This window comes from Spinacia oleracea, chromosome 4, assembly GCF_020520425.1.
Source record: "Spinacia oleracea cultivar Varoflay chromosome 4, BTI_SOV_V1, whole genome shotgun sequence".
NCBI classification, from domain to species: Eukaryota; Viridiplantae; Streptophyta; class Magnoliopsida; order Caryophyllales; family Amaranthaceae; genus Spinacia; species Spinacia oleracea.
The window spans coordinates 102487830-102512542 of record NC_079490.1 but is presented as its reverse complement, the minus strand read 5'-3'; the positions used below and the strand labels follow the sequence as shown (position 1 = coordinate 102512542).

Below are 24713 nucleotides of genomic sequence, written 5' to 3'. Positions count from 1 at the left end.
AAAGTATTCCATACATAAGGTGAACAGGAGAGGGGAGAGAGGGTCTCCTTGTCTTAGTCCTTTCTTAGGTTGGATCAGTGGAGAAGGAACCCCATTGATTAGAAGAGAATACTGGGTAGTGGTAAGACAAGTCATTACCAGCTGAATAAAGTGTGAGGGAAAGCCAAAAGCATGCATCACTTCTTCTATAAACTCCCACTCAACATTGTCATAGGCTTTCTTGAGATCCAGTTTCATCATACAACTTGGCCTTGAATTTCCTCTATTATATAACTTAATGATATCTTGGCAAATCAGCACATTGTGTAAGATAGATCTGCACTAGTAGAAAAAATCACATTTGCAGCGCGGGTAAAACAGGCTTTTTGCAGCGTTTTCGCGCGCTGCAATTGTGATGGCTGCAAATACCGTAAGTTTTTTTGCAGCGGACATAGGCGCTGCAAATAATAGGTTAATTGCAGCGCGGGTAGACCTGTATAAGTTGGAAATAGTGTATGAGTTGCAGCGCGGTTCGACCCCTATAAGTTGTATATAAAAAGTAGTTGCAGCGCCTTGTTGAGAAATATGTGCTGCTATTAGTTGTCATTTTGCAGCTTAGCGCCAGTACACGTGCTGCAATTAATTCTTTTTTTTTAAAAAAAAATTAAATATAATAGCTCCGTTCAGATGCATATTTATATATTTATCCCGGAAAATCCTATTATTTTGACAAAAAAATTATAATAAAAACATTATAAATAGTTTAATAGGTTGCAAAAAATTTGCCATAGTTTCCCTTGTAATTTGCGAAACCCGGACAAAAGGGGAATTTATAAACACCTGTATATAAGACATAACATACATATATGTTCCAACAACTATATATATGCTCCAAGTAGCATCCAATGTCATATCCAACACATAACAAAAACATAAAACACAACAAATTACTAGACAACAAACTCATTCGCCGGCATCCATCAAATAGTTGTCCTTAAAATACTTTGCCCATTGTTCTCGAGTTTCTTCTAACTCCTCATTAGAGTATGGAATTTCTCTTTGTACATAACCCTTCAAAAAGCAAAAACTTGGTATTAGTTGAAAACTAATTTAAAAGAACTTAGTATAGGCATAGAGTGACTTGAATACCGTCATTTTCGCTCCCATTTTTGAACTAATGAACCTAATGATTCATTTTAAACTAATTACATGTTTTATATGCTTTGTTTAAACTTTCTAATACTCATTCCAATATGGTTATGCACGTTTTAGGCTTGTTGGGTCGTTATGGACATATTTAGGCTAAAATGAAACATTTTCGCTCCCATTTTTAAACTAATGAACCTAATTATTCATTTTAAACTAATTACATGTTATATACTTTGTTTAAACTTTCTAAGACTCATTCCAATCTAGTTATGCGCGTTTAAGGCCCGTTGGGTAGTTATAGGACATATTTAGGCCCAATTGAGGCATTTCGCTACCAACTTTGCACTAAAAAACCTAAGGACTCATTTTATATGCTATGTTTAAACTTTCTAAGACTCATTCCAATCAAGTTATGCAAGTTTAATGCTTGTTGGGTCGTTACGGACATATTTAGGCTAAAATGATACATCCCATTTTTGAACTCATGAACCTATGGACTCATTTTAAACTAATTACATGTTTTATATGCTTTGTTTAAACTTTCTAAGACTCATTCCAATATGGTTATGCACGTTTTAGGCTTATTGGGTCGTTATGGACATATTTAGGCTAAAATGAGATATTTTCACTCCCATTTTTTAACTAATATACCTAATGATTATTTTTAAACTAATTACATGTTTTATATGCTTTGTTTAAACTTTCTAAAACTCATTCCAATCTAGTTATGCACGTTTAAGGCTCGTTGGGTCGTTATAGGACATATTTAGGCCAAATTGAGGCATTTTCGCTACCAACTTTGCACTAAAGAACCTATGGACTCATTTTAGACTAAATACAAGTTTTATGTGCTATGTTTAAACTTTCTAAGACTCATTCCAATCAAATTATGCACGGTTAAGGCTTGTTGGGTCGTTACAGACATATTTAGGCTAAAATGATACATTTTCGTTCCCATTTTCGAACTCATGAACCTATGGACTCATTTTAAACTAATTACATGTTTTATATGCTTTGTTTAAACTTTCTAAGACTCATTCCAATATGGTTATGCACGTTTTAGGCTTGTTGGGTCGTTATGGGCATATTTAGGCTAAAATGAGATATTTTCGCTCCCATTTTTGAACTAATGAACCTAATGATTCATTTTAAACTAATTACATGTTTATATACTTTGTTTAAACTTTCTAAGACTCATTCCAATCAAGTTATGCGTGTTTAAGGCACTTTGGGTCGTTATAGGACATATTTAGGCCCAATTGAGGCATTTCGCTACCAACTTTGCACTAAAGAACCTAAGGGCTCATTTTAAACTAAATACATGTTTTATGTGCTATGTTTAAACTTTCTACGACTGATTCCAATCAAGTTATGCACGTTTAAGGCTTGTTGGGTCGTTACGGACATATTTAGGCTAAAATGATACATTTTCGCTCCCATTTTCGAACTCATGAACCAATGGACTCATTTTAAACTAATTACATGTTTTATATGCTTTGTTTAAACTTTCTAAGACTCATTCCAATATGGTTATGCACGTTTTGGTCTTGTTGGGTCGTTATGGACATATTTAGGCTAAAATGAGACATTTTCGCTCCCATTTTTGAACTAATGAACCTAATGATTCATTTTAAACTAATTACATGTTTATATGCTTTGTTTAAACTTTCTAAGACTCATTCCAATCTAGTTATGCACGTTTAAGAATCGTTGGGTCGTTATAGGACATATTTACGCCAAATTGAGGCATTTCGCTACCAACTTTGCACCAAAGAACCTAAGGATTCATTTTAAACTAAATACATGTTTTATATGCTATGTGTAAACTTTCTAAGACTCATTCCAATCAAGTTATGCACGTTTAAGGCTTGTTGGGTCGTTACGGACATATTTAGGCTAAAATGATACATTTTCGTTCCCATTTCCGAACCCATGAACCTATGGACTCATTTTAAACTAATTACATGATTTATATGCTTTGTTTAAACTTTCTAAGACTCATTCCAATATGGTTATGCACGTTTTAGGCTTGTTGGGTCGTTATGGACATATTTAGGCAAAAATGAGACATTTTTGCTCCCATTTTTGAACTAATGAACCTAATGATTCATTTTAAACTAATTACATGTTTTATATGCTTTGTTTAAACTTTCTAAGACTCAATCCAATCTAGTTATGCACGTTTAAGGCTCGTTGGGTCGTTATAGGACATATTTAGGCCAAATTGAGGCATTTTCGCTACCAACTTTGCACTAAAGAACCTAAGGATTGATTTTAAACTAAATACATGTTTTATATGCTATGTTTAAACTTTCTAAGACTCATTCCAATCAAGTTATGCACGTTTAAGGCTTGTTGGGTCGTTACGGACATATTTAGGCTAAAATGATACATTTTCGTTCCCATTTTCGAACTCATGAACCTATGGACTCATTTTAAACTAATTACATGTTTTATATGCTTTGTTTAAACTTTATAAGGCTCATTCCAATATGGTTATGCATGTTTTAGGCTTGTTCGGTCGTTATAGGCATATTTAGGCTAAAATGAGATATTTTCGCTCCCATTTTTGAACTAATGAACCTAATGATTCATTTTAAACTAATCACATGTTTTATATGGTTTGTTTAAACTTTCTAAGACTCAATCCAATCTAGTTATGCACGTTTAAGGCTCGTTGGGTCGTTATAGGACATATTTAGGCCAAATTGAGGCATTTTCGCTACCAACTTTGCACTAAAGAACCTAAGGACTCATTTTAAACTAATTACATGTTTTATGTGCTATTTTTAAACTTTCTAAGACTCGTTCCAATCAAGTTATCCACGTTTAAGGCTTGTTGGGTCGTTACGGACATATTTAGGCTAAAATGATACATTTTCGCTCCCATTTTCGAACTCATGAACCTATGGACTCATTTTGAACTAATTACATGTTTTATATGCTTTTTTAAACTTTCTAAGTATCATTCCAATGTGGTTATGCACGTTTTAGGCTTGTTGGGTCGTTATGGACATATTTAGGCTAAAATGAGACATTTTCGCTTCCATTTTTGAACTAGTTGATTTAGCTACAAAGGCACGTCATTCCAAGTCACAAAGAAATTAATCTGCAGCGCATTGAGTCGTAGAAGAAGGTTCCTATAGGGATCTGACTCGTCAATTTCCTAGAATCACGCAACTTGAAGTAGTCTTCTGTAGAGAAGATTGCTATAACTATTAAACTTAAATGGTAGCATAAACATGCTGTAGGATAAGAAAAGCAGACCATATGGGAAAATGAAAAAAAAGATAAAAAATCTCCGATTGTTTGTGAATAACGAGGGTATATAAAGAAATGTGATCGGGTTAAAGACCTTCATGGAAGACACTGGTACTTGAATCAGTTGCAGCGTGCTGGTCCAAACTCAACTCGGCATCTTCCTGCTCGTAGAGTTTGCTGTTTCCTGGAATAAACAGAAACCATCAGAGGCACAAGTTCTTTATGTCTAATACGCACTAAAACATAAGTATGTAACTGACCATCAATTGTCAACATAAAACCATCTTCGTCATCTGTTTCCTTCGGAAGCTGCTGGTTATCAACAAAGTAGCTGCCTACCATTCTGATGGTGGACGATTTTCAGACAACACATTGCTAGTGCACTCTCCTGTCAAAGATTCAAGCGAAAAACTGCTTCAGAAAATATGTTGGAATGAGTCTAAGAAAGTTAAAACTATGCTTATGAAACATGTAATACGTTTGAAATCAATCCTTAGTTTCTTTAGTTAAAAATTGGGTGCGAAAATGTGAAAAATGGGTGCAAATATGCGAAAATGCAAAAATGGGGTGAGAAAATGCGAAAATCTGCATAAAACTGATCAGAACTGTGCGCAGAACAGTGCACAGAACTGATCAGAACTGTGCAATGATCTGCATTGAACTGATTAGAACTATGCAGATCAGTGCACAGAACTGATCAGAATTGTGCAATGATCTGCATAGAACTGATCAGAACTGTGCAGATCAGTGCACAGAATTGATCAGAAACTGTGCAGATCAGTTCACAGAACTGATCAGAAACTGTGCAGATCAGTGCACAGTTCTGATCAGTTCTGTGCACTGATATCCAGCTTCAGAAAATGCAAATCATGCCTCTAATGCAAAATACTAGTCACATTGTGCGAACCTCACATATCACGCCCCAACTTGTTTTGATCATATGGCTATCAATTGAATTTATGCAGGAGATTAAACAATTTAATAACTTTGCCTACGGGAAATTACACCGACAAAACACCAATAATGCAAAATACCAATTCTGTTTTTTCTGTTAATTTTTGACAGTGGATCCAAGTAAGTTGGAGATGACTAACATATGAATAGTTTAAGGTGTTTTCCAACTAAACACTTTTACAAACAGATGACTATACATTACTTTTTTCGAGCACTAGTCACGGGTTCTAAACTAATTAAAAAAACCATTTCAGAACTCTGTTAACAGTTGTTCTCAAATATATTCCATAAATCTACTAGCAATAAGAGCTATACTGCGCACTCATTGTCTGACCTTCAACACGTGGTTCTAACTCCTGAATGACAGAACTATTAATCTGACCATGTGTTTTAAGGGTGACTCTTAGCAGTAAGATACATACATCCTCCACCGATTGACAGAAAATCTAGATAACAAACACGAAATAAAATAACCACCAAGATCGATACCAGCTCACCAAAACACGAACAACCAAGAGAATGATCAAAGCATAAGTACAAGCAACGTTTCACAACAAATCACACCTACAAAACACCAATACTGATCCACCAACCCTAAGCTCACACAAAAACACAAATAAAAAATCCGAAAAACCCTAATTCATGCATTCCGCAACAACTTCAAACAACAATTAGGCAGAAAAAACACGATATCAGATCCAAGCCAAAAACCCTCAAAAATCGAATTAAAAACCATCATTCTGATCATTCTCAGTGCCGGCCTTTGTCAAACCAAATGTTAAGGCTGCAGTAAATGCGAAAGGTAAAAATTACTTTTCTACTCTACCAGCATGTCAAAAAGGAGCTTATAAATCTAAGCCTAGTGCCAAAAGGTGCAGGGAATGGATCTCCATTGCCAGAGGCTTCCAATCAAGTTGGTTCAAGAATGCCTGTACCCAAAGGCTTCCAATCAAGTTGGTTCGATATAACAGATTCAGACAACATTACCACATAAAACTAAACTGCTTTAATCTGTAGAATTAACCATATCCCTGAATTATGAAGATCAATACTACTGATAATTTCTACTGGTTCAGACAACATTGATTAATGTAAGCAAGTTCAAATGCTCAAAACACATAAAATACTGAATTCAGAACTTAATTTGAGTAAAATTCAGAACTTAAAACACAAAAAACAAAATTCTTTGATTCTTAACATTACCAGAAAACAAACATCGGAAAACCCTTTTATCTCCCTTCTTCTCCCTTCAATTTTGAGGTAAAGGAGAATTTTGCGAAGTAGAAACACGAAGAAATCCCCTCTGCCAAATTGCAAGGCGGAGAAGAATTGACCATTGAAGAACTCACTTCGAACATCTCTACCTACAAAGAACAACTACAACAAGTAATTCTTTTTCCCATTATCTTGTACAATTTTACATCATATTTTTGCGACTTAGGGTTTATTAGAATTTGATTTGTCAATTGACGTTTGTTGTTCTTGGAATTCAATTAGGGTAATTTGTTTTTATCAAAAATAAATTTAAAAAGAGGAAATTCGAGTGAACAAACCTAAGCAAGTACCGCAAAACCCTAGCTCCTTCTATCTCTACTTATCTGCAATTTGAGGGCTTGAATTGGAGGGGTGCGGTGTTGCCGGCGGCGGATGTTGAAAAGGAACAAGAAAACCCGACCGGTGGCTGGCGAATTTGTTTGTTTGAACAAGAAAACTTCGGCGCCTTTCTCTCTCTTCCGCCCCACCTTTATTTCTCTGTAGACATGAATGACGATTTGACACAAAGTCGAAACACTACAAGTTTACCTATCTCACAAACGCGTGCTATGGCTGGCGAAGGAACAAAGATGAAGAGGAAGGAGCGAGTAGGAAAGATTTGTGTAGAAGGAGCCATGGGTATGGAGATTCGAAAACCTTTCTCTTGAAATTCTAGATCTGTGGTGGTTTGAGAAGATGAGATTGAGAATCGAATATTGCGAAAAATCTTCCTTACAATTGCAGCAAAGTCGACAGGCAAAGGTTGCGAATATTCCGAGTTGCAGCATTCAATACGGCCAGAAGCTGCGATTACTTCGTTTAATTGCAACTTGTACAGTATGCCCGCGCTGCGAAATCCTATTTAAAAAAAAAAATTAGCTTTTTCGCAGTGCTTGGTCACTGAAATTGCTGCGAATAGGTCATTTAAATATTGACCCGCGTTGACCAATGCTCGATTGCAACCCATATGACTTGCGTGAGTTGCAATTGATGAGTTGCAAATGAAGTTTTTTCTACTAGTGCTGCCTGCAACAAATGCCCCTTGGGTGGGAGAGATAATAGCTGGTAGGATTTGCCTGAGTTTAGAATACATGATCTTAGAGATACACTTGTAAATCACAGAACAACAAGCAATAGGTCTGAAGTCACTTACAGAGTTTGGCACTGTCAGTTTAGGAACAAGAGAGATAGAAGTTACATTCACTTCCTTGAGAATTTTCCCAGTTTTGAAAAAATCCCCAATGGCCAAGCACATGTCATCTTTGATAATTGGCAAAGTAGCTTTGAAGAATTGACTGATGAACCCATCTAAACCAGGTGCTTTGTTGTTGGGAATTGTGTTGAGAACTCTTTTGACATCTTTTTCATCTATTGGAGCTCTAAAAATAGCTAGATGATCCTCATTCAGTCTAGCCCCTTGATCAATCACAATTGTCTTCATTGCAGTCCTATTTTCCATGGTTACACCAAAGAGTGAGGTATAGAATTGAGTAAAAGCATTTTGAACCCCATCACTGGACTGAACCCAATTCCCCTCTTGATCATGAATAAAGTTGATCTTGTTCTGCTTTCTCCTTTGTTTTATACTCAAATGAAAAAGTCTAGAGTTTTCATCTCCTAGTTCAAGCCATTTGAGTTTAGCTGTTTGATGAAGGAAAGACAGATAATTCTGGTGGGCCTGTTGGTAGGCTGCATTAGCTTCTTTCTCCTCAGTAGCTAACTGGCTGTCACCAGGTGCAACATGGAGAGCATTCTGAGCCACAAGGAGTTCAGCATGGGTCTTGATATCAGTAGATTCCACTGTATCAAACCCAGTTTTATTCAAAATCTTCAATTCAGTTTTGATCCATTTCAATCTCTGCAGAACTCTAAACATGTGGCAACCATGAACATATTTTTTCCAGTTTGTTTCAATCAAGGGCATGAATTTATCAGAATGGATCCACATATTGTAGAACCCGAAGGGCTTCTTCTGCTTGACAGTTTTATAGCAACTCAAGATCATAGGACAGTGGTCCAATTCTTCTTCAGGTAAATAAGCAGCTTCAGCAGATGGGAAAGTGTCCTCCCATTGATTGTTAGCAAGCACCCTATCAATTCTAGTGAACACTCTAGCTCAACCATCTTGTTTGTTGGTCCATGTAAAATGTCTCCCCACAGTTTTGACTTCATTAAGCTGACATGTTGTCATGCAGGATCTCATTGGTTGAATTTCAGCCATTCTAACAGTAGAACCAATCCTGTCTTCAATTGCCATAATAGCATTGAAATCTCCATGATCACCCAAGCTGATGAGATCATAGTTGCAAGAGAGAAAAGATCCTGCCATAGGGATTCCCTCCCTTTCTTATCTGAGTAGCCATATATGAAGGTGCAAAAGAACTTATTGCCACTTAGTTTTGCAGTAACATGACAGTGAACAAGTTGGGGGCTCATAGAGATGATGTTAACTTCAAAAGCATCTGGATCCCACCCCACTATTATTCTTCCATTCTTATGTTGACTGATGTTGGTAGTAAAACACCACCCAGGACACAGATTGAGGTAAAGAGGACCCATCTTAATCCCCTTAACCCTAGTTTCAAGGCAACTGAACAGCTTAATCTGGTGATAGAGGAGGAATTTCTTCACCTTATTTTGTTTCCCAACCCTGTTCAGTCCCCTCACATTCCAACAAAGGATATTATCCATTAGGCAAAGGGGATTTCACCCCCTGGCCTAATGAACCATCCCCTTCCACCACATCAGAACACACACTTTCCACCTCATGTAGCACTGCAAAGCTATTCCTAGTGTGTACTGGCCTTAACTCTTGACATTTCTGCCAACTAAAACCTGTAGCCTGTATAAACCCTTCATCCTGTGCATCAGTAGTTGCATCATGAGCAGCAGCTGTGTTAGTCACAGTTAGAGGAGCCTTCCTAGTTGGTTGTTTAGGGACCCAAACTTTCTTGGTGATAGGCTTTTTGGTGTGGATCTGACAGTCATTAGCTAGATGTCCCATGCCTTTGCACTTTGAACAAGTCAAAGGCAGCCAGTCATAAGTCACTTGTTGGTCAGTCAATACACCCTTCTCATTCACAAACTGAATTGTGGTAGGAAATGATTGATCTAATTGATCCTCAACTAACACTTTTGCAAACATAAGCTTGTCTCTCTTAAGAGTGGCCTGGTCTACTCTAATGACTTGACCAATCTGACCAGCAATCTTATTCAAACTCTTCTCACCCCAGTATTTCACATCCAGAGCAGGTAGTTTAATCCAGATGGATAAAGTTTTCACAGGTTCTTTAGCAAGATTGGCATCAGCAGACCATTGTTTAATGATCAAGGGTTTTGAATAAAAAAATTGGGCATTCCCCTGCAACACCTTACTACAATTCTCCATTGTTGTAAATCGAACAAGGAAGATACCCTTTCCAACTAATGATACTTTATCAACCCCCATCTTACCCCAACTTCTATGGAAAAAGCCTTCCATCGCATGTTATGGTGGATTAGCCCCCAAAACATAGCAAATGAGCTGATTCCCAAAAACTTATTTCCTCCGCAATGTCATCAAAATCAATACAAACAGGAGGGGGTTTATTCAATGTTTCAGCATTATCAATCACAGGAATAGAACCAGCATCAACAATTTGATTAATATTGCAAGGAAGAACAGGGGAAGTTACTCTGTTCGCATTCCCGCCAATTTGAGAATGAAAATGGGTTCGAACATCATTACCTGATTGGAGGCCATTAATCCAAGCATTGAAATCATTCCGCACTTGAGATTGATGCTGCAAATCTTTTAGTGCCGTTTTGGGTGAGAGAATCAGTTCATCTGGGTCTGGGTATTCAACCTCACTTTTCCCAGAATCGATTCCTTCAACCTCCATTGATGAGTTCAGCAATTCCTTTATGGTCGCACGTGTATTAGGTCTGTGTGAGGAAGGAGCTTGTCCTGTCTTCTTCCCTTTCTGAGATGATTGGTTGTTCTTGCGAGGCCTTGCCATGGCGTCGAAGACGAAGGAGAGGTTCCTGCTTCGAACCCTCTCAAGCGCAACCTCAAAACCAATTGACTATTCAATCATGATAATCCATTCTTGCAATCTATGAACACTTACTTTGATTCACAATACGCCCAATAACTGCTTTTATAGCCTCCTTTTACGGTGCGACGTTTAGCTAGCATCAAAGAAAACTAATTCTCAAACGAGCAGACATAATCGCTCATGTTCTGAGGAATGGTTCTAATCACCATTAATGATAACTACTTATGACATGACTTTAAATCTCTTAAAGTGTTCTCATGGTCAATCCGATACAAGATCCAATAAGTATCTATGCAAAAGATTCTGACATCCAGTCAATCTAGTTCAAGAAACCGAACTACAAATCTACTTGCAATCTAATCTTCATTAGTCATTTCAATGACCTGGATTAGGGATCCTTTGTGACTTCAATATTCAAGTTCACTTATGGGTGTTTCTTTGTCGAAGAATCCATCTTGACATCCCATTTGAATGTTCGGAATCACATGGACTTATCATTTAATACTAAACCAAGATTAAATGATCTATGAAATATAATTTCATAAATGATAAATGTTTAAACCAAATGCTTACCATTTTGTGGGCCTCTAACCCAAAATCAAGCATTTAATGTTTTACAGATATAGGCCTTTCACCCAATACTTAAAACATTCATGGAACTCAAACTTGATTCCATATCTGCATATGAATGTTGTGTCTCATTCAATGCAGAGGTTTAGTTTATCATACTTTTCTATTCTTAGCATCTTTTCTATTGAAAGCCTTTCGATGTAAGATGAAAAGATCTTTGAATATGTTTATAGAATGATCTAGTCTTTCATTGCTGTTTAGAATGATAATCATATCTAAAATAGAAAATCATCCAGGTAGCAGACTTGTGATCAACCCGAGTTCATTGAAGAACTCCCACTAGAAACAATTCCCTTTCATTGCTTCTTAGGCAATAATTAATTCATTTCAATTATGTAGAATTGCAAATGATGCCATCCTTTTGGAATACTCCAACCAGTTCACAAAGATGTGGGAGATACATCTTTCAACTGAGAACTTTGGAAACTAATCATTGATTCACTTTCCCATGCATCACATATGGTTTAGAACCTATGTAACCACCTTTTAATCACGACGCCTTATTTCCCGTGTATGTTTGTGGTTTGCCTAACAACAAGATTCAACTTTTGCTTAGGCAAATGCATGTAGCATCAAAACTTTAGTTCATCTTCACTTCCTCTTATCAAGTGCTCATCCTACATGTCCAAATGTATTGGATGTTCTTGATAATATTATAATGATCCTTGATTTATATCAATAGAGATTGGTATAAACTCGTCACGATCCAATGTTCACGAGTTATCTTGGCGATCTATATATCACATCATACATGATTGATTGTAATGCAAAAACCATTCGCATTTTAAAATCTATCCATGTAACTTTTAGCTTTATTTTGTTTCAAGAGATACTGAATCTTGCTAAAATCTTGGCATTGCCATGTGATATAAGGTGAAGGCACCTCTTCAAGGTCCTTCATGCTTAACTTTAGTGATAACAACCTAGCTTTATACTTAGTTAAAGCATTCATTACTTAGACTTACTCATATGGGGTGAGAGTCTGTTTTGAGTCTCTCAATTGTGTTTGATTTAGTAATTACTTTAACAGAATCCAAACAACGCTTTAGATCCTATCCAATAGATCTTTAACCCAGTATGTTCTAAGTTTCGCCATGGTTCTAACATTGACAAATACTTTCAAATCTAACCTTTTAGAATTTGAGTGTCATTTTTAATAGAGAGATATGTATCTCATATGTAGAACCAATAACCATGACTTAGCTCCCACTAAACTCATCATCTACAAGATGATCTATGTTTTCATAAAGCTATGATTTCTCAATAGCCTTGTTGAAAAATATGGTCCAATTCCCACTTGAATTCTTTAATCTACGAATAGATTTCTTAAGCTTGCTCTTTTATCTAGCATCCAAAACTTTTACATTGTATGATGTACACAATTCCTTTCTACAAGTCCAATTGAGGAAGGTGTTTCGTTTTCCAATTGCCATATTGCCATATGCAATGATTGCTAGATTTATCCAAAATAGTTCAAGCATTCCGACTTGGTGAAAAAGATTTCAACATTATCAACGCCGTGAAGTTGTTTACAATCTTTAACCACCAATCTAGATTTTTCTTTTGTATGTGTATACAATATCATCTTTGTATGTTTTGAAAATATTTTTGCAACCAATGGGAGTGAACCCTTTATGCAAATCAACGTTCTATGTTTAGAAAACATGTTTGCAACTAATGGGAGTGAACCCTTTATGCAAATCAACGTTCTATGTTTAGAAAACATGTTTGCAACTAATGGGAGTGAACCCTTAATGCAAATCAACCAAATCATAGATTTGATTCTTTAAGATGAAGATATTTCGGAGAAAATGGCCTCAAACCATTTTGTATGGCCTCGAACCATACTTACGTTTCTGATGGCCTCAAACCATACTTGGGAATTTTTAATTCGTCGTAGCTAACCTGTAAGTCGTATGTTCTTGAAGCACTTTCCAAAGTCTTCATAGTTTTCATTCCTCAAGATATCTATGTATCTATCTTGGTTGAATTCTATTCCTTATACGATTTACCTAGGTATTGAACATCAAACTTTAGTGTCTATAAAGACATTACTCAAATACTCAAGTCCTTTGAGTATTAGGATTCTCTTGAAGAACTTCTAAAGTCTTCCTGATGCTCTTCCAAAGGCTTCTACGTACGGAGCTTTTCCAAAGACTCCTAAGTATCCTACATTTGTTTGTTGCTTGACTCGAAGTCCTTTTGAGGTCACTTCGAGGTCATTTTCTCCCACTTGCCTTTTTGGAAATATGATGGTTTCCTAAAAGACATTATCTAGAGCAACAACCATATGTTCTCAGATTTGTGGTAGAATCAATACCTTTTGTTTCTATGAGTTGCTCATAAAGAAACATATATCTATTCTTGAGTTTGTTTGATGTAAACACTAACTCCCACTGGATTTGACAACCCTAGATATATATATGTATTGAAAAGATGTACTGAACCGAAGTTCAATCCTTATGACATCTTATCCTTAGCTTTGACAACTTTGTTTAGTGTGATAGTCACTTGAGAGTATCATTTAGAAACTGTATAGGAAAATAGTCGTGATTATCGTTAGTCGAATAGATTCCGTTTTCTCCATTTGGACATACCATATTCTTATGGAGCTTCGATGGTCATAATGCCATATAAACAATCTAGATAATCTTTCATGGCTCATGCAAACATCACCTTGACCCAACCTAGATGTTCCAAAATTCTTGCCAAGTTGATTTATACCCTTTTGTGAATCGCATTGAAGCATTTCACATATTTCACGTTGAGTAAATATAACCATATTTTCTCAAGTCCTTGTGAAAAAGGTAAATAATAAAATCCATCTTTGGCCCATGAACTTTATTGTCTAGAAACTTCTAACAATAGTCCATTTCTATGTCATGTTCAACAAGCAAGACCCACGTGTCTTAAATTAACCAACTTTCAGAAATCCATGCCATGGAATCTTAGAATGCTGTCTTGTTGATAAGGTCGTATGACATTGCTAAAGATATGTGGAACACAAATCAAAGTGTTTGAATTGAACCTTCTGAAGTTTGAGTGTGAAGAGATTCGTTTGTTTATTAATCGATCATATGACTCAACCCTTAAATGACCATTTCATTCAAATAAACACTCAACGAATGTTTTTGTTTACTTTCAATGTGAGTCCTTCCGTTGTCCAAACAGAAATTGATTATGATGATTAATGGAACATAATACCATTAAGTTCCAGCCTTTAGAAGGACTTTAAAACAAACATGATGACCCTACAATTAATGTAGCACAACTTTGCTTCATTTCCCACTTGTAGGTCAATAAACAGACTTAGCTCCCGGATTTTTGAGTTCTTAACAAGAGTTAGAACCTCAAGCGGTAATCTAATACCATAGGAGTTTATTTGCTAAGTTGTTTCTCTTTAACACAAACTTTTAGGTAGAAATTGAATCTTGAATTCATTTCTTTTGTTCCCCTTTCCTATCCTTTCTAGCATGTTTTCTTATAGTCCTAATGATTTTACTCTTTGCTTGATTTTCTTACTTTGTTATGCTTACAAAGTCCCCCCTTTCTTTTATTCACTTTGAATGACCGCATCCAATGAGTCTAGTTCATTATCGAATCAAAAGAAAATTGGTTGTTAACCATTGGTTATACACGAGTCTTTAACTCAATACTTCATTATTCCAAAACTACCAAGTATTCTGAATATATGAGGTCCAATTGGTCTACCATTCAAATTTTAGTTTGAAAATAACCATGAAGATCACTATAAGAAAATAGCATTCAAGATACGCTCTCACTCTCCTTTTCTTTGAGAATCTCTCTCAAAATTAGTTCCCAATCAATTGATGAAATATCGTAGTTCTATTGTCCGAACGCAATAAGGTTGAAGATTTACTATTCTACAAAATGAACTAGCAAATAAAAGATTTATCATACTTTAATAACTTGAAATAAAAGCATTCACGCAATCATTAAAGCTATTAAACATTTCATTCATGCAAAAATAAAACATGGTCCAAAATGAATGAAACGATTCCAAGACCCTAAAAGTCCTAAATCCTTAAGCAGCTTTGGCATGTCTTAAGTATTTTAAGATTCTAGGTAAGCAAAACCTATTGCTAGTAATCTCCAAATTACTCTTGGTTAATAAATTAATACCATAATTTATCCCATTGCCACAACATAATGCCATTGTTGTTTGAGTTGAAACCACAATCAACGTGCTCCTTTGGGACGCCTTACCATCTAAGTCAACTAATATAGCACCTCGCTTTGGCGTAAACCTACTACGTTAGGTCCTTAGATTTTTGTAAGTGCTTGATTTGGAAGGCAATTTTTAAACTCAATATTACATTGGACCTAGTTGTTTCTATGTTGGTTCGATTGTTAGCAAACTTAATCTAATCGAGTCATACGAAACAACCTATTCATGCAAAGTATACATACATACATTCAAGCATAATATATATATATATATATATATATATATATATATATATATATATATATATATATATATATATATATATATATATCAAATGCATAAATAAAATGGTGAACTAGTATGGCCCAAAACATCTTGTCTTGAAGCATCCAATCTTCATCACCTTCTTGTTAGCTTGGCATCGTCTTGAATCTTCGTTCAATTGCTAACTTAAAGTTCTAAACTTAAAAATACTTGAAAATAATAAAATTACATCAAAATATCCATGGTTCGCAGACCATATTTAAAACTTTATATTCATAGATAGAACGGTTCGCATACCGTATTTAACTATCCTAAATGGCCATACTAGTCACTTGGAGCACCTGCATTACATAAAATATATATTCTATGCATTCACCCATTCGTATGCTAAAACGAATGACCCATATAATTATGCAAGTATTTACGTGAATTAATTAAAATTCACGTTCACATAAACGCGTCCTAAAAGATTAATTAGATCAATTTCCAAATTATTAATCCTTAGACTTTATTCTAATTAAAATTGAATTTAATTAAAATAATGCGACCTACGAAAAATAATTAAAATAATTATTTCATTTTCAATTCATTTAGTGGCTCCCACTCAAACCAATAATTATTCCGGATAATTAATTATTAAATATTAAATTAAAACTCGCGGCTTAGCCCAAGTAAATAAAATATTAAATTAAATATCCCGTTAGCCCAAGTTAATGCAAATATGGTCAAGCCCAACGAAATAAACAAATAAAAAAAAAATGTTCATGTGCTTGCTCGGGCTAGGCTTGCGCCCAGCCCAACGTAGCACGGTGTGGCCTACGAGGCACACGAGCAAGGCCCGCGCACCCCGCAACCTTGCACACGTACCCGCAGCTTCTGCTGCCCCTGCGTGCTCGTCTCGACGCTCATGGCTGCGCATCGCTAGGCCAGGTGCCTTTCTTGATCGCAGCCATCGCAAGCAAGGCCCTGCCTGCTTGCCCCTTTCCTCGCCCAGCGCGCGCGCGGCACGCAGCGCCCATGCTGCTGCCCGCGTCGCTGCGGCTCGGCACGGATGTGGCAGCTCGCGTGGCTCGACGAGCCACACGTCCACCCCACCCTTGTGTTCTTGCCTTTGGTTCGTATTACGGACCAACTCAATTAAATAAAATTAATTTCACGAACGTTTGCATTTATGTTATTTTTCATAAAAAAGTTACGATTTTTATTTTCGAAAAACAACGGTTTTTACGATTTAATTAATTTAACGACAATCCAATTTCGTAAAATATTAAATCAAGGCTAACATTATTCAAATTTTAAGAACGAACGATTTCAACTAAAGATTTGAACTTTTAAATAATAAAATCTAAAACTTTAAATCGTTCTAAACATTTCAATTTCAGATTTTAATAATTTGGTTTAAGTGCGATTAAAATTAACGAAACCATTCCAAAATCTTAATCCAATAATTTTTAAAATTAGACACTTACCCATGAAATTATATTCCCTTTCCCAATTAACCGAATTATTAGATCTAAATTATTTAAAAAATCAATTAGCGATCTAAAATTTACGAATTTGGGGAAAGAAAAATTAGGGTTTATACTTGTCGGAAAAGGCTGAAATGTTTACCATAGATAAAGAATATACCCTGAAACATCGTGTAAAATTTCGATCAATTCTGAGTTGTTTAGGTTGACCAATTAATTGAAATATTTTCCGACACTTTAATTTTAATTCGAAAATTAACAAAAACGCCCAAAAAACACCACTTCGAGGCCTGTTTTTGCAATTCCGTTTCCATTAGGGGTGATCTTAGAAAATCGTTTTCAAATAGATTAGGGTCAGAAAAGTCGAAAAACCGAATCTTTTTTATTTCAGAACAGGTTACGCAATTAATCCAATATTTCATAAAAAGTTCCGAAAAATCAACAAAAAATCCCAAAATTTCGACAACAGCAAAAACAAAAAAATTCATGCTAAAACATGCTTTGAATACATAAGGCTCGTGATACCACTGTAGGGGAATACAGTTAAACAAAATAACATGTGTGGAAACAATCCCCAAAGCCAGGAAACATGTATAAAGCACAGATTAAGCAAACTTACATTCGAAGCGTGTTTTCCCGAGTAATCTGTCAACGGACAGAACAAAGAACTCCACTTGTCGTTCCTCTACTTGGTTCACCGACACGTTCAGATCCGTCTTGATAATCGTAGCTTAGACAATCACGCAAGAGTTTATGCTTTTGGGAAGAACACATCCATGGAGGCTTAGAGAGAATTAGGGTTTCTCTCTCCTCCTTAGGGTTTGATGTGTGTGACTGATTTGTTGCATTAGGATTAGGAAAACATAATAGACTAGGTTATATCAATAACCTATTAAGTGAGCCAAGCCAACCGGCCAAGCATAGAGCCCGACCGGCCAGCAAGGCCCACGACCAAACCTCTGCACAAGCGCGCAGCACACAACACACAGTGGGCTGGGCCACGCTGCTCCTGTTGCTGTTGCTTCTCCGTGCGTGCACAGCCAAGGCAGCAAGGCCATGGGCCTTTGCTCCTTGCGCTTTGCTCGTGGGCTTGTATTCGTGTTTTCTTTAATTAATTATCATTCGATAATTCATTTATCGTTTTGTACTTGACGATCCATTGTCGTATGATACGATTATTCGTTTCGCCTAGCTTACGAATATATGCAATCACGATATACGATTTCACGATCTAATGTTAAATCGTATAATTATGTTTTCCGAACTAATTTCCCAAAAAGCTATTAAATGAATTTCCGATTCATTTAATCCGGTGATCTGTTACATGCCATTGGTGTGACCTTATAGGTTCAGTCAAGAGTAAGTTGTGAGCTTAATATTCATTAGAACTCACTGATCGGAAGCATTGCTCCAGCTAGCTGTTCCGATCACTTGATCTCACTGAATTAGTTGTTCGCAATTATTCTGAACCTTGGTATTAGACTTAATGCACCTTGGGTGAAGGACATATTTCCTTCATATGATTAGTATTGATTCGAGAGAGCTTATTAGTATTTCTTTATTGATTATTAGTATTGATTATCATCCTGGATTATTGTTCATTGGTGAACCTATTACCTAGACCTTTTATTACCTGATTTATTCCTATTTAATTATTGTCGTAGTTTAGTATGCAAACCAAACCAATTTTCCTGTTTCCCGATAGTCTAGACCTTGTTTTTAATAGTAGGAAGAACGATGTTTCCCTGTGGATACGATCCTGACTTACCTTGCTATCTTGTTAGTGGAATTAGTTTTATCTTTGATTAGGTGATACGACTTTATCCTGTCAAGCACGAACTACAAAATTCCAAGTAGTGGACATTAAGCCTACCTTCACACTACTACAAAATAGGGAATAAAAACGCTAAATAGAGAACAGTTAAGTATGCTAAACGTTTTCTAGGTGTATAGAGAACGCATTTCTCTGGTAACAGTTGTGTGAAAAAAAGAATAGAGAACAATTATCTTACCTAACAGTCTTGTATTCTTTACCATAACAAAAAAACATTAAAATAAATTCAAAATACTTAATAGAATAGAAAGTTAATCTAAGATAACTGTTTTGTATTCCTTTACAAAAATATTTTACAATTAAAAAAAACTATTCTCGACCTTTTTACAACCTGTAGCTTTATACATTTTTCTTTAACAAAATCAATTACGATTATTTCATCATCCGTTAACAAAATCAAACAACTAAAGAGAAGGAAACAACGAAAACCTAAAACAAGATTTTAGGCGCAAACCAAAAACCTCAATTACGCAGAACCAACTCCCCCGCAGAACCGCCCCTCACAGATCTGCACCACCACTGCATTGCTCTGCCTTCCGACCTCTGTGAACGGCGTCTGTCCCACCGCTTCCATCAATTATGAGGTTGGTATGCTTAATTTTGTTTTGCATATTATTTCTTCAACTAATAATCAGGGGATTATGAATATTTTTTTATTATTGTAATTGCCAAAAAAAAAAGCAATGAATTCTTGATGTAAAAGATTTATACATATTTTAGGTCGAATTAATTTTGTCAAATTATTGCCTCCTTGATGGAATACAGAGGAGGAATATCGAATTGCACTAAATTATGTAGAAATTATGTCGAATGAATCTGCTGAATTAAGTCCAGGTAAACAGATTTTCTTTTAATTATAGGATTTAGAATTTTAGATCGTTAAATTAAAATTAGTTTGGATGAGAAGCCATGGTTGTCATTCTTGACAGGCATAGAATAGAAACTTAGACCTTTTTTTCCCTTAATACAAATTGATCGTTTGGTTCTACAGATTCAAGAGCTGGTTGAGGTTATTGTTTGGCCAATGACACTCAAAGAGGGATTCTGGACAATAGGGATCCGTCCACCGAAACTCTCATAGGCAAGAGCATGTGCAGCACAAACAAATGCCACTTTTCTGAAGTTAGTAGGGCCTCCGCTTGTCCAGGTTCAGGTTCAGGTTCAGGTTCGTTTTTATCCAGCTGAGACATTCACTTTATCATTTTTTGTGGAATCATGTTAAGAGCTCATAATCACATATCTCTGTGAGGAATGGATTCTATTAAGATTGGAATTCTGCTGGTGAAGATAGTTTTGGAAATGCTCGTTTGCTTTGTTTTCTTCGCTTGCATTTCGACCTTATAACATTTCTCACTTGTTAACTAGTCTCTTTATTATTCATGTTTGTGGACCAGTTATTTTTGTAGCAAAAAGCTGGAGTTGTTTGTAAACCTGTTGTGCATGATTTATTTGTATATTTTATAGGCAGATTGTAAATATCTTTGCAATGGAATGATCTAGCTAGGTGTTGTCTAAGTTTCTTGTTTTCAATGATTTAGATGTTCATTGGAGACGGAGCAAAGCTTGTACGTGATGTTTTTCCACTTGCAAAAGAGAAGGCTCGTTGCATTATATTTATTGATGAAATGGATGCCATTAGTACTAAGCGGCTTGACAGGTGAGACCATTATGTAATTAGTTTCACGTTACTTCTCTATAACCTGATACAAGAAACCAAGATCAACGATAAGTCATAATCTCATGCGCCAAGGCATCTACAATATTTAGGTGAAAGGTGATATATGTTAACTATGTTCTTATTTCACTGCAGTGAAGTGTGAGTGGTGACAGGGAAGTGTAACGAACTATGTTAGAGCTGCTAAATCAGGTGAGCAAACAATGTGATTTTGTTAATTTGCATTTCAAAGGTTTTATATCATTATATGTTTGCCTCTGTCAGTGCATTTCAAAGCTATTGATTTCTTCACTCTGCTGCAGGCATATTATGTAACAACTACTGGGGAGCTTGCCAGGATGGTTTGGATTCGAAAAGCTCCTATTCTCCAACAAATATTCGTTCTCTAATAGTGACTCTTAATTTTCTTGTTATTTTGTGCTTTTACCTAATATTTATCCCTATTTATCTACCTTGCTAATTGATTTGATTTCCTGAATCTGATTAATCCAACAAAATATATACCTGACACTTTTGAGCAATGTGATTTGCCGTGACGATTCTCTACAAACATAATCAGATGGTAGTTTAGAAGACTAGACATGCATATATCTGTTTTTAGTTGACACAAGGTTTTGTTTGAGGTTTAATCCTTTTATTGTATCTTTTGTTCACTATAATGTACTCCGTATCTTATAGGACTTGCAAGGACAATCGAAACCAAGCTTTTTCTGGTTGTTCAATGACCAAAAGAAATCCAAAGTTGAGATCAATGTTGAGTTTCAAATATCTGATGAAGAGGATGCTCGTGATGGGCACTTAGGTTCCAAGGGTAGTGGTCTTGGGCAATCAATAGGTTTGTTGCTTGGCTTTGCTACTGCAATATAAATGATCTTATTATTGTGTTAACTTTTAATATTTATTCCTCTTTTCATTTTGTCCTTCAGCTTTTCAGTCATCAACTTGGATGTTCATGAAGTCTAACTTGTTTCTACACCGCAGTGGCAAGGCCCAGACTGTGGACGAGGTCTAAAAAGTCTCCTAAACTTGTCAAGTTTGAGTAAACACTGAAATTATGTAATTTCATACGTTTATTTGACAGTTTCTATTTCAATAATTGGTAGCTGATAAATTCAGATGTATCTTTCCTCTCTAATGTAATAGTTTAATTGTATTCTTGTGGCTCTATATAATATATATCTTTGATTTTTCTCTAATATAGATTAATATATTTAATGCTTATTCATCCAAATATATATATTACATACAGGGGGAGGGGGGGAATAGAGGACGATTATCTTAGAAACCGTCTTCTATCTTAATGTAAACGAGGAAGAATAGAGTACGCCTATCTAAGCAAGCTGTCCTCTATTTTAATAAATACATAACAGTTAAGTGTCTCAACCGTTCTCTATTACTTCTATATTTTCTGATTTAAGGAAGGGAATAGATGACGGTTAGTTGAGACCACCGTACTCTATTCATATGTATATAGAACGCCTATCCTAACCGTCCTCTAAACTATAGAGATCGCTTAGCAGGAGAACGGTCCTCAGGCGTCCTCTAAAGCCTATTTTAACAGTTCTTTACTCCCTTTTTTGTAGTAGTGTCAACCTCCTACTCGGACGTCCTTGGCTCCATGACTTAGGAGGTGTAGCATCGACTCTGCACCAAATGGTTAAACTTAACAATAACAGAGTAACAATAGCTAACCACGCCCCACCTCTTGACGTAAGTTGCTCAATGACTGAAGTCATGGGCAAGGGAGAAGACTTGTACGGATTCCAAATGGAAGAAACCGTTCAAGCTATCGAAGTATATGATCCAATATCTTGGATCCTTGAGCATCACAAATCATACCAAAAATGATTCTCTCCCAAGGCTATTTCACAGGGATGCCGCTAGGCATAAGGGAGAAAACTGTACCTATCTCCCCTTACCTACCTTTTCCCCTCTCTTTGGTTTAGGTTATCAACCGAAAAAGAGGGAAGTAAATCTGTGCAAGAGCCAAATGCGCATTTAGAGAATAAAACGAACACGAACCCTAGCGACCTATCTTGCAACCATACCAGCTGACACTGAACGGTATGTTTGTACGCGAAGGTGAGGACGACCCTGCTACAACTTTCCCGAACCACTCATTTAGAATGGAAACCAGAAGCCGGGTTTCGAGATTTTCCGTGATTGCGATCTCTTGGGTGAGGCACTCTACCCCGTCCTGCAAGGGCCCAATGACGAAGTAACCATATAAGAGCAGGACTTACGGCTACTCTTTAGTGAATTGAGGCCAACCAAAGATAAATCGAATACGACTACCCTAACCCTACAAGATGAAAGCTTCGATTCGACCCAGCTTATCACTCCATCACTCACCACTACTGAAGAAATCAAGAACGGATGGCACATAACTGTTAAGTGGACCAACACACAAGGAATCAAGTTCAATATGACCACGGGGAATGACTTAAATTCCTCAAAAATGAACCTAATCCTGAGCCTGAGCCCTGGGTCTGAACCCAAATATAAGATCTAAGTCTAGGATAAATATCCCCTAGGCCCCATTTATGTTTGCTTAAATAAATCCTAGAAACTCTGACCCGAGAAACTTTATTTGATGTACTTTTTTTTTTTCTTTCGTTAAATTTCAATAAATTAAAGATAACACTTTTTCAGTTCACACTATTTGATCAAGGGTCTACCCCAAGCCCAATGAAGGGAGACTCACTCAATTAAACCGTAGTGACTTAAGACAAAACAATACCCCTTCACCAAACACTTTGTTACCAAACGCAAAAAATTAAAGTCCGGTGCAAGTGGGCGGATGACAGAAAAAAAAATATAGTAACCCTTAGAACATGGAAACAATCTTTCAGTTCCAGAACTAGCCCAGAGGGCAACGACAAACAATAAGTGCCTACAGCTAATGCAACAATCCTTGCTCCATTTCTTACTCATAAGTCCACTTCTCCCTTGCTAGGCCTTCTACTTCTTCTTAGTCCATGTGGATTGGAACATAAGTGTTAGCCACAACTAGTATCTAATAAACAAAAAGTTTAATGAGTAAGTTTACAGTATATAACGAAAATACTTGAAGATGGAACGACAATTCCGTTCTTCTGATCTTCCTTTAGCTTCAAGTAATCTCTCTTCCAATGCCCCTTCTTCTTGCAGTAGAAGCATTCAGATTCAGAAGTGGGTTGGGTCACTTTCATCTTTTCCGAACTGGTGCTGCCATTATGCTTAGGTGGGTTTGAAGGAAATAATGCCCTTGGTCCAAGTTTGCATTTAATGCATCTAAGATAAGTCTAATAAATGCGGTTCAGTATTAATTAACAAGTTAATAATTTAGTGAGATCAAGTGATCAGAATACCTGGCTAGAGGCCGCATCAGTTCAAGTGGAATTAATAATATTAATCCATAGCGTACTCTTGACTGAACCCGTAGGGTCACACAAATAGTGCGTAAACAGATCAATTATTTAAGTGAATATAATATTAATTCAGTACTCTATTCATGGTCATTCAAAAATGATGGATCTTGGTTCCAGTGGGAGCTAAAATCATCATAAGGAAAAGAAAGGGTATTAACAGAAACTAAGATATTCCCGGAAACGGAAATATGGTTCTTAACGGAAAATATTATCGCAATTAGAAATATTGCCGGAATCGAAAATTGTGAGGAGGTCAAAAAAACACGACGGGGAGCCTTTAAAAGAGTATACGGCCCGCACGATTTTCCCCCTCTGGATGTGGCAAGCATATTAAGTAAATAGGGACTAACTGTGGGCGTTAGCCTCTTTTTTACTAGTCTGTAAGAATCGCCATTTAGTTTAAGAAAACTTACAAAACCCGGTTATCGTGATATGCCTGGAATGCAAACATATTTGACTCACAAAGGCCATAGGTTCCCTTGTGATCCCTGGTGTGGAGATCCCTCAACGTACATCCAACGAGTACAGATTCAGAGTTTGGGGGACGTTTACTAATACAAAGAGTGCCCAACATTAGCCCACGCGGCGGTCCTTACTAGTTCAATGCG

The 24713-nt window shown here is 36.4% G+C and overlaps 1 protein-coding gene and 1 long non-coding RNA gene across 6 annotated transcripts; one reads left to right on the top strand and one right to left on the bottom strand.

Moving 5' to 3' along the window:
- Positions 1 to 782: 782 nt before the first annotated feature.
- Positions 783 to 7431, bottom strand: LOC110783789 (uncharacterized). Of its 2 annotated transcripts, none has more exons than XR_002532167.2 (5): positions 6897 to 7431; positions 6547 to 6720; positions 4650 to 4777; positions 4484 to 4573; positions 783 to 1050 (listed from the first exon to the last, which is right to left on the bottom strand). It is a non-coding gene; the product is annotated as an uncharacterized lncRNA (long non-coding RNA). The 2 variants fall into 2 exon arrangements; XR_002532166.2 differs by having other exon boundaries at positions 6547 to 6707; positions 6897 to 7430.
- Positions 7432 to 19341: 11910 nt separating this feature from the next.
- On the top strand, positions 19342 to 21891 carry LOC110783787 (uncharacterized). 4 transcript variants are annotated; one of them, XM_021988156.2, is made up of 8 exons: positions 19344 to 19604; positions 19786 to 19854; positions 20012 to 20179; positions 20559 to 20677; positions 20831 to 20887; positions 20998 to 21036; positions 21374 to 21530; positions 21622 to 21891. In XM_021988156.2, exons 5-8 carry the CDS (start codon positions 20867 to 20869, stop codon positions 21705 to 21707), a joined length of 303 nt encoding a protein of 100 aa, XP_021843848.1. In that variant the 5' UTR covers positions 19344 to 19604; positions 19786 to 19854; positions 20012 to 20179; positions 20559 to 20677; positions 20831 to 20866; the 3' UTR covers positions 21708 to 21891. The 4 variants fall into 4 exon arrangements, with proteins under 4 accessions (XP_021843849.1, XP_021843848.1, XP_021843847.1 ...); XM_021988157.2 differs by lacking the exon at positions 19786 to 19854 and having other exon boundaries at positions 19342 to 19604; positions 21677 to 21891; XM_021988155.2 differs by lacking the exon at positions 19786 to 19854 and having other exon boundaries at positions 20012 to 20185.
- The last annotated feature ends 2822 nt before the right edge of the window (positions 21892 to 24713 follow it).

What these genes read in the sequence shown, in the direction of transcription:
- LOC110783787 (XM_021988155.2), top strand. Translation starts at nt 20,867, where the DNA reads ATGTTAGAGCTGCTAAATCAG. An exon ending in TGTTAGAGCTGCTAAATCAG is followed by an intron (nt 20,888 to 20,997) that starts GTGAGCAAACAA and finishes ACTCTGCTGCAG; the next exon opens with GCATATTATGTAACAACTAC. An exon ending in TGGTCTTGGGCAATCAATAG is followed by an intron (nt 21,531 to 21,621) that starts GTTTGTTGCTTG and finishes TTTGTCCTTCAG; the next exon opens with CTTTTCAGTCATCAACTTGG.